This window comes from Manis javanica, chromosome 2 (assembly GCF_040802235.1).
Source record: "Manis javanica isolate MJ-LG chromosome 2, MJ_LKY, whole genome shotgun sequence".
NCBI lineage: Eukaryota > Metazoa > Chordata > Mammalia > Pholidota > Manidae > Manis > Manis javanica.
Genome location: NC_133157.1, coordinates 9,810,212 through 9,821,322, shown reverse-complemented (window position 1 = coordinate 9,821,322; position 11,111 = coordinate 9,810,212). Strand labels below are relative to the sequence as shown.

Sequence of the window (11,111 nt, the reverse complement as noted above, 5' to 3'; positions counted from 1 at the left end):
CCTAATACCAGCCAGAGGCATAGCAGCTACCACCAACCCCTAAAACAAGCCCTCCCTCGGCGTGTCCCAGTTCTGACCAATGGGAGCAGGGCTAGCAAAAATCTGACTAGGACTCCGAAGAAATGTACAAACTAGGATAATATAAACATCAGATACAAAACCTCACCAAAGTTTGTAAAGTGTCTGAGGTGTTATCTGAAAGAAGCAAGCCTTAACAGTTTAGCACTTGTCAACAATACTGAAGTACTGAAAACTTTAAGCAAATAATGTTTATTTTTATACTGATGATACACTTAGTATATACGTGGATTCAAGATACAAAATTCATTTACAAGAGTTCACACCCTATGAATGTAGTCAATTCCTAGAGAACATTTATCAATGCAAAAATGTCAATACACTGACAACAAAAATAAAATGTTCTGAACCTTGTTATTCAATAAACATAAAAACAACACGTTTAACTTTCCATCCTCTAGTATTGAGTACCTTCACGATGGTAGGCACCGTGTAACAGAAGAAAACATAGGAAAAAGAAGGGCCTACTGAATCGCTCTGCAGAATCACAGTGTTTACTCTGAAATTTATTTAGTGTAATTAGTGAAAGGCTTACTATCCTTTATGACAAATCACATACTAATACAAGAGTAGAAGTGATGAACTCAAGAAAATGTTTAAATAACTTCTCAATTTCTAAAGTCTATGAAAGTATCAACCACAAGAGACAAAGCAGAAAAAGGCTGCTGAAAAGGAACACAGCAGGAAAACATTCTTAAGAATATATATGGCTTAAGCAATGTAGAAACACAACAGAAGACTTTTACAATACTACAAATGTTCAAGTCAAATGATACTGACAATATAATTTTTGCCCTTAGTCACTGGTAATAAACAGCCCCTTCAAATTTATTCTACTGATAACACATATAAAACTAATGAATCCAATGGTTTGCTGTCATACAGAGCTGAGTTGATGGATTTTGTTGTAAAGTATTAACCCACAATACCCAAAATTTAATACAAATGAGCAACAAGACTACATCTCAGGATTACAGTGATTTGTGAATAGCTATATAGGCAACGAAAAAGCTTCATTATTTGCACGATAGATTTGCAGCACTTGGATAAGAAGTGTTACGTGAAAATTATTGTGCTTCAATCTCTTGAGGAGAGCTAATAAATATAACTCTATTAATCCCTATAGTGTTACAATTCTATAACATTTCAGTTAAAGACAAGCACAATTTTTAAAGTGTTTCACACCACTAGAAAATCAAGTAATTATATTCTCCAAATGTAATTCTGCTATCATTGAGACAAGTGCATTTATGTGTAATATCCATAACACAGATAATAGATTTCACCATTATTTTCAGGGAAAAAAGATCAAACAACTTGTTTTAATTCCTATTTGATTATCTTAACCTTTAGTAATGATTTGAATAAAGAAAAAGGATATTCAATCTTATAATGGAAACTGCTCAGAGAAAACAATGTGGCCTGAAATGACAATAATCCTTAGGGCAAAGTAAGAAATGATTAATAACTGCTTCATCTGATTCAATGATTAATGAAACCACTATCTGTACTGGTGCTATACAATGAAGATGACTCATTTGAATAAATTCTTTGCCTTGTAAGCTCTACTGTGAAAATGTTAGGACATCGTACCTGCTTTTCCTATTACCTAAGTCCTATTTACTTCAACTGGAGGAAGACTCCAAATTATAAGCCTCTGATCACTGAATGGAAAGGTACATTAAGAACAAAAAACAGTTGGAGAATTAGCCATATAGTCTATATGACAAAAGGAATGTATCCACATAACTATAAAAAGCCACAAACACAAAGTCCTAAAATATTTTACTGAACTATTGAAAAATCTTTTTAATAAAAAACAAGAGTTAAAAAAGAAACACCTCACTTTCCAGAATAGTAAAAAAAATTCTTACTGCCCTAAAACATTTAAAGCAATTTTCCCTGCAGATTTTTAAAACTTCACAACACATAATTTGGGAGAAAAAAAAATCAGCAAAATGCAAAGGAGGGTAGGAATGGGATTTTTTTACAGTATGGTGGTTGTTTTTCTATGGTTTGGAAGGATTTACTTTGGGATTATAATATAATCATTTCACATTTTACAATGGCTGATTGCACTGACTTGATGTTTGAGAAAACTTATGGGTCAAATTGTCAGGGTTACAAATCTTAACTTTCAGTCATGGACAAGTGGACATTCACAATGGCTTCAAAGGAGAAAATATTAGTAACATAAAGTTTTAAATATTGTTTACTACAGACCTGTAGGAATGCTAGCTATAATTTTCTATCTCATTCTGAAAGTGATATAGTCACTCAATCTATTAACTTTTGTTTCACAATCCTATCAGAAAAGTAGAAATCTGAACCCTGAAGTTACCAATGTCTTAATAAGTAATACTACACCTAAAAAGATGATTGTCTTTAGGATATAGACTGGAATTGTCCACCAAAATAGGAAAACATTCCCAATTTATAGTCTTGTTCTATGATCAAATTCAGGCTTGATTAAGTGAATCTGGAGTGCAGAATTAATATAATGTACTTCAAACTATTAAAAAACTCTGAATCTACTGTTCAAATATATATATTTTTAAATCACACTGCTTAGAGTAGTTTGATAACTAGTTTAAAAAATAACTAAAAAAATTCACAAAAGAAATTAATAAAAATATTTTAAAATTAAGAAATGGTGCTTCAGTAACAATGTTATGCAGAAACAGAATTCCTAGAAGTCAGTAATTACACCAAACTAATAAGTGAAAAGTACCAATGTGAGCTCAAGAAAACATTTCATATCTACAGAAATCCAAAGGAAAGATTTCTATGGCACCAACAAATTAGTTATACTTAATACATTTATCTTTACCCAATTAAGGGCATGTCTCCCCATACCATTTGATAGATACCCTTCCCTTCAACAGGTGATTGATTCCATTCACACATCATTATTCTTTTTTAAACACAAGGCATGCTTAATAAGTCTCCATGAGTAAGTCTAAGTGAAGCTGGGACACAGTGTAATATTATGTTTTGAAATTCTACTGCGAGGGAGATGAACTGCCCCGCCCCCCCTCCTTTTTTAAGATAAAGTGGTCACAGGTTCCAGGAAAGAGTGGGAGGTACAGCACAAACAGGTATAAAGTATCAATGCCTAAGCCTACAGGAGGATGGGTGGCGGGGGGAGGACTTGGCCTTCTAAGCAATTCTTATTTTATTTAACTGCAAAGTAACTGGCTTTACAACTGTTAGAGTCAGAGGTCATATTCAGGATGTCAGTCTCATTGACTGCACTTTTTATTGCTGCTACTCTCAAGTTAATGTCCACACTGAGCCTGAGGCAGTTCCATGAATTTTAAATGGCATAACATCTACTCCTGCTACTCTCCAGTTGCAACAGATGACTTGGTTACTAAAACAAGGTAACATCAGACCCTATGAACACTTTCACTGATTTTTCAGTAATAGTACATTACCAAATCTTAATATTTAAGAAAAAGGATATTATAACTTTATTTTAAATTTAATACTGTAATTGAGAAGTGTTTATGAATAGTTGGCTGTTTTATTAAAAATACAATGAAGAGGCAAATGTAATGTTTTTTGGATGGTAAAATTGACTCCTGAGTCTAACTTGTCTATTTAAGATAATTTAATGTTGGACAGATAAATTTAATATTCTGAAAAATAATGGGGTAAATTGCTTTGCAGTTGTATTTTTTCATGCAAAAATGACTTCTACTTATTTTCTGCAGTGAATGTATCCAAGTGTATATTAACCATCTCCTACACTCTCCCATGCAAATGAACATGCCCATGAAGGCAGGAGCAACCGAACATTGAGACTCTGATATTCCACAGGTTCACAAATTGGCACTGCACATACTTACTTACTATCCTCTAAGAGGATATCCTCCTCTATCCTTGGTAGAGGTTTGAAGGCCCAGATTTTAAAGCACACCATGCACTTAATATTAAGAACCCTACTTCATGTGTGAACATGTCATCAATTTGCAGAACACAAGTGGTCTCATAGAGACAAAGAAATACAACTGAAGGCATTTTATTCACTGGAAGCCTTTTCTCAGATGAGTATACTCATCTTTGATATGCAACTCCAAAAAGAAAAATCAATAATTGGAGATGCTAAGACAGGACTAAATTAATCACAGCTGCTGCAAATATACAGATTAACAACCCCCTGTTCCTTATTAAATCCCACCCATCTCCATGAAGCCCTCCCCTAGCTAATACCCCTTTTTCTGCCTCACAGAGACAGATATAAAATGAGACACATTGGTGAAAAATATTGTTCTAGAATTAAAATTTAGTTTAAGGTATTGAAATGGCAACTAGGAATCCCTATTTAAAGGACATTTTCCTAGCTATTCTGAAATGTGATCAAAGTAATTTTTCCCACAGTCCCTTGATTCTCAATATAAATATACTCAGTAATAACAGTCAACTATGGGTCAAGAAAATAATGGACTAATATAGCTTAAGAACTTGCTGGTGTCTTAGTTTCACATACTTAGGTCTTTCAGATTTATGTCATGAATTTATCATCAGTTTAAATGGAAACTGGCAGATGATTTAAAGCTAAGAATATCCAGCTTTCTGTTAAGATCTTCATATCCTAATTTCAACTCCAAATTAGCCCATTTTACCCAAACACAAGCCCCTCAAAATAGAGGCTCACGAATGAGATATAGCCACAACCTAATTACAGCAGCATGAACAATGCCACTATGATGTCCTCACAGAACTTAAATAAATTCAGCCCACAATGGGTATGGGTATATAATATACACGTACTGTTATCATTGCATACCAATATATTTACAAATATGTACATATATACAAAAGTATACACAGAGATTGCATTTAGCATCACAAAAATACACACATGCCATTACTAATAAAATAAGAACTTTAAATAAATAAAGTCAACAAAAGAGCCCTCAATGTAAATACCCTTTATACTCTCCAAACAGGAACATATACACCCAAAATATCACTGGGAGATTCATACCATTCATACTCACATCAAATCTTTGTACTCACTTAGGGTGAGAAGGTTCTGAATCACTGACAGCAGCCAAGTTTGCAAACCTTGGCATCCTACTGTGTTTCCAGTCCAGAATGGTCTCTATATTAATCAGGCCGATAACAAGTCTCTGTGGAAAACTAAGTACAAGATTTTCAACTGAGTCCAAACCCCTTCTAAGAGACAGAAAGTTACTAAGTCACACAGGTCAGAGATTAAATTTGGTGAAGAACACTGAGGAAAGTTCCATAATTGATACATAACCAGCTTTGTTACTTTTCCCTTTACCTCAATGAAATTTAGTACTTCCACCACCTAATCTGTTTCAGGGAATTCTATTATAAGAATTAAGGGCAGTAGCCACAAGTGAAGAAAAAATAAAACCTAGATCATATATCAGGAAAATTTCAGTCACCACTAGATTGCACTTTGCTTTTAGAATCTCAAAACATTTCAACTTGGTAAAAATACAAAGGATACAATAAATTCTGTGTGCTTTGAGAGGTTTTGAGAGCACCACTTCCTACGAGGAAAACACGCACACATACAAAGAATATATCCTGGCTAAAATCAAAGCTAAAACATCTGATGTGTAGACATTTTATAATTAATAAGAAAAATTTGCTAGGGCTAGCTGATTGACTGGCTTCAATATTTGATATATTTAAAAAATACCATAACCTTTTGTGCCAAAATATAAATCTCTAATTATTTCTTTCTTGCTCATTGTGGAAAGCAATCTGAGTGACTGGAAAGACTAGACTGAGATGAGGAGATTTGAGTTTTAGTTCTAGCTGTATCTTTATGAATAAACTGAGCTTTTTTGGGTCTCAGCTTTCTCTTCTGTAAAATAGGGAAGATAGCTGCTATACCAAGTTCAGAAATACATGGAGAAAGAAAAGAGAAAGTAATTCCATTGTGCTTAATTTGTTTCATGGATAACTGATTTTGTACAATCTTATACTTCCTATTTTGTTTACAGTGATTCTTAAGGGAATTGAGAAACTATATCAGAATCTCCAGGGGGAGTTTGTGCAATTTGAAAACAAAGAAGTGCTCTTTCTCATCACTCTGCTTTGTTCTTAGTTCCAACATTTAAATTTCTATGCATTCTAAAAATAAATAAATAAAGGGATCAACACTTTTATATTTATAAAGGGGAGCAATATGCACTGAAAAAATGAGATTCTGTGCCATTGCCATCTTAACCCCAGTGGGTGATTGTCATTTTACATTTCTTCTTCTTTGATTAAAGCCATGCTTTAAAATGTAGAAGCTGGTGATGAGTACAAGAGGGTTCATTAAACTCTATTTATGTTTACATTTTTCAGAATTATAAAAAAAAAAAAAAAAAGACAAACATGAAGTATTTGCACAAATGTGATCTGAGTAAAGTCTACCCTGATCACTCATTTAAACATTGTTCTTCACTCAAAAACAGACAAAAAATTTCCCTTACCATGCCCTAAAGTTTCTTCATACTAATGACAACTTTCTAACATCAATTTAATTCTGTTTATTGCCTGACTCCTCCTACCAGAATGTAAGCTTCCTGAGAACAAAGATTTTTAAGTCTACTTTGTTTGCTTTCTCAATGCCTAGAACAAAATCTAGAATACACTTGGCTTTTTTTTCTTTTTAAGGCATGATTGAAGCAAGATTTTGGAATTTTCTAGTAGCATTTCTCTTTGAAAATTCAAGATCATTTAACTTCACTTAAGACTTTAACTACTAGTAAGGAATTACACTATTAGCTAAAGGAGCAATGTCATAATCTAAACCCTAGTTTTGAGCTCTAAAACCCCTTGTTCTTGGGCAACCATGTTTCTAATAATAAACCTATGAGTTCCTCAGGAGATTCTCTGAAATAGTTCCTACAATTAAGTGGGACCCAGATATTTTCTTGAACAAAAATGAGTTAAATATAATCTAGAAAAGATAAGGCATTAAAATCAGGGAAACTAGTTTTCCAGGTGGCAGAGGTAGGGAAATCAGTACCATTTGGAAACCAAGATTTCAAATAATAGTATAGAATTGGGTAGGATCTTGGGCCAACGCCTTCATTTTACAGATGAGAGTGCTAAAAAGCAGAAACGTGAAGACACTTGTCAAAGGTCATAATGCTAGTTACCAGGAAAGCCAGGATTAGAACTCAGGTCTCCTTGTTCTCACACCAGTGTTCTTTACACTAAACAGGTGAGGATAAAGCTCAGGTCAATAAATATTACTTTAAGCATTAGAGAACAGGAAAATCCATGTTGTTAGAAATATTACTGGCACAGAACTTCAGGGGAATTGAATCAAGAAGTCAGACAATTAAGGACAGTCTATTGCTGCAGTCACGGTGAACACCGTTATGAAAGAAAAGCCATGAAGTTTATTGGGGCACTAAAAAAAAAAAAAAGGGAAAGCAGTCTTTATCTGATAATGAAAAGGCAAAGGAAATCTCTCTCCAGGGTAACTTTTCTAAAGCTTTCTAAAAAATGTTTAAAAGAACTAAAATAATTTTAAGTCAATATAACACCACAAAGTCCTCAAAATGAAGAATAACTTCAAGACTTCAGATGAAAAATCAGCAAATTAGAACAGGTATATGAATAACTTAGTTCCAAATAATTCCCCATGCCAGAAATGAAAACCAAGTTAAAAATATTACAGTAAAATCTCCCTAGGGACACAGGAAAGGAGGCACCAAAAGCAATCACCTCATTTCCCCGGGACTGCCAGAGGTAGAATACGAGTCTGTACAGAAAATTAGATAGAAGGGCTTTTGATTCTTAGACTTCTGAACATGAATGCTCTCAAATCAAAGGTAGGGTGGGGGAGAATCATAGCTGGTACCTGTGAAATTATGGAGATGACGGGAAAGAAAAACACAAAAATCTTTATACTATACACTGAGCCCTATTTAAAATAATAAAAAACTTGGGCATGAATATAAAATATTAAATACAAGGGGCGTTAAAAAAATCTTATTTCCAAATTATCAACACAAAAGCAACTTCTATTTTAAATTAAATAACAATTCAGTTCCCCGAGCCCCTACCCACAACTAAACTCAATAACATCTCTGACTTTGAAGTCTCAGAAATTTGAATTAGGCCAAGAGATTCTGTACCATGTGCCACAGACTTCAATCTAGACAGTATTTAAACTTGATCTCATGAATTAAGAGTTTTAAATACAGTTTGGACTGGACACATTGTATTATGAAACCAACAATTTGGTTTTTTCACTGAAATACTTAGAAGTTGTTCTTTTTCAATTCCAGCATTCAGACACTACAAAGAGAACTTATGTCTTATGACAAAGAGAAATATGTCTTATGATAACACAGGACTCACACATTCAATGATATTTATCATCTTAAGACCCTAAGTAAAGATTTAACTTTCAGATGTAAATCAATCCTATACAATTTCTTGAAGTTTGCCAGTATTTAAATGAATTAAATGATTTCAGAACTATCTCGATTATGCTTCAAAGAATCACACATTTTTCTACCTAAGTTGGAATGAAAAGAAATATTATGGAAGGACTGTTCTTGGTTTTTAGTAGTCCATGCTGGCTAGTTTCATATTTGTGAACAATTACATATTTTCCAAACCCACACATTTAAGGTCCAAGTATAAGAGTTGGATTTTCCGCATTATATAAAAATAAATGATTTACTCTCCTCAGGGTGAGAACAGTAACTATCTGAGTGTAAGATTAGATGTTGGAGATAAATATCCATACCTCAAAACCAAAAAATAAAAACTCTAAGATTAATTGAAGTTTTTAAAAGACCTGAAAGACTGCATTTTAAAACAGTTACCCTAAAAGATTGAACAATTTTTTTCAGTTTGTTTTTTAAAATGGTGGTCCTAAATTAAAAAATAAAAACGAAGTAACACCACTATGTGTCTGTCTCACATTAGAAAACTGCACCATTTAAAATCTGTGGCCAATGAAAAACTGTTTCAACAGGAGGATTTTTTTTCTAATAGTCATCTATGGTATTCTCAAGGAACACGTTTCGTACATCCAGAATGGAGGCTAATTCCAGAATGTGCTTCTGGAGATGAGGATTCTCCACAGTTTCATCCCTTGGCAGTTGTGGATATGATTCTGGATAATTTCGTGTTTCCTGGTAGGCAAAGAAAAGAAAAGTCAAATTTTATGGTTTAATAAGGAAAAGTATATACAATGATATTACTGTTAACAGTAAAAGTATTAGAATTAACTTAATATGTATTTTCCTCCTTCATATTGGTATGGTTCTTATTGGTAATATATTTGTTGAACATATGAAATTGTTGAGATTTGACCATTCTGGCCTTTTTAAAAAAATGACAGTTTCTTATGGTTCAATCTAATACATTCATTTAGAGGAGTTATTTCACAAATACTTACCACAGCCCATCATTTCTAGGCAGTATATATTTTGGAAACCATGTAATTCCTACTTGCTAGAGGAAATATCCTAGAGTATACAGAATTTCAACAAGTATTTGTCAAATGAATGAATAAAGAGATGTTGCAGCAGAAATTAAGATGAGAGAAAAGACAAGAAAAGAACTGAAGAGGTCAAATTAATGAACCTTGGTGATTAACTACAGGAGATGGAGGTATCAAAGATGACTGTGAGATTTCAGGAACAGATGGCTTCAGAGAAGAGTTGGGAGGTCCTGAGAGAAAAAGAGAAGTAAAGGAAGAACAATTTGGAGGACAGTATAAAGCCGCAGGTTTTAGATGTATTTTATTTAGGTAATAGGGTAATACAAATAAAACTGCCCCTTAACCAGAATTTGAAAATTCAAGGCTGTATCTCAAAGACAGGTTTGATCAGTATATGTAAACACATATATAATCTGCATGGAGATAAATATTAATGTAATGAAAATGGATGCGATTTCTAAGAATATTTGCAGAGTGATAGACTCCTTAAAAATGGAGAAGGTCAGGAAAAGAAAAAAGGGCAGAAAAGTAATAATAAAAGAAAAAAATTGTAATTACATGCAAACAAAAGAAGGAAACAATTTCAAGAATCAAGTAATTCTCACTTGGAAATTCTTCTTCATTTGGTAATTTCTATAGACTATGATTTTGCCACACATTTGAAATTTCCTGAAGAAATAAGTTACTACTTTTTTATGCATCTCATACGACAGCTCATATATTCAAATGTCATCTCTCTCTTCTGCCTGTAAGCCTCACTCAATATACAGTACAAAGACCAAATTTTGTTTCACCGCAATAAAATCTATGGAGTGAGAAAAACAAATGTTCAAACCTCCTAAAAAGAGAGAGAAAAAACGGTAAGAACTATTGGTGTTTGACTGCAAACTCAACAACTCTCTTAGTTGACAAAGGGCCTGGTCCTGGCAGAACATATCCTGGAATGGAGAACATTGGTTGTAACAGAGAATGAATGAGGGAGAACCCAGAAGAATCATGCCTTAGAATTAGGCCAAGATAAGTCTACATTTTAAAGATAATGCTACTTTAAAGTCACCCCTTAAAAACTTAAAATCAAGGCATGAAAAGATCAAAGAGATTTGCAAGTAATTTAAGTCCTGCCAGAACAAAGTCCAACGCTCTAAAGAATGACAATAAAATCCAGATTTAAAATCATAAAATTCATAACGGCCACAACAGAAAATTACTAGACATACAAAAAATTAGGAATATGAATTCCTAAATATTAAGAAAAAAATGAAAACAAACCTATAAATAATAAAGAACATAGTACTAGCAGATAAAGACTTTAACTATCACATGCACATTCAAGAGCACAAAGGAAAACATAATGAGAACAGAAATAGAAGATATTAAAAGAACCAAATGGAACTTTGAGAAATAAGAAAAATATAATCCCTGAAATGAAAAACTAACTAGACAGGATTAACAGCATGATAGGCTCTACAGAAGAAAACATCAGTGAATTTGAAGACACAAACAACAGAAACTGAAACACAGAAAAAAGACTTAAAAAAAAAAAAAAGCACATTGGTTACCTATAGGATAATATTAGGTTGCCTAA

At 33.2% G+C, this 11,111-nt stretch overlaps 1 protein-coding gene across 3 annotated transcripts in view; it reads right to left on the bottom strand.

Annotated features, from left to right (window-relative positions):
- Window positions 1-254: 254 nt before the first annotated feature.
- Window positions 255-11,111, bottom strand: part of SCAI (suppressor of cancer cell invasion) — a 131,309-nt gene continuing 120,452 nt past the window's right edge. For all 3 annotated transcript variants that reach the window (XM_073224627.1, XM_037008171.2, XM_073224630.1), the window contains one exon: window positions 255-9,215. In XM_073224627.1, coding sequence (XP_073080728.1) covers window positions 9,069-9,215 — 147 coding nt within the window. In that variant the 3' untranslated portion in view covers window positions 255-9,068. The remainder of the gene's footprint in view (window positions 9,216-11,111) is intronic.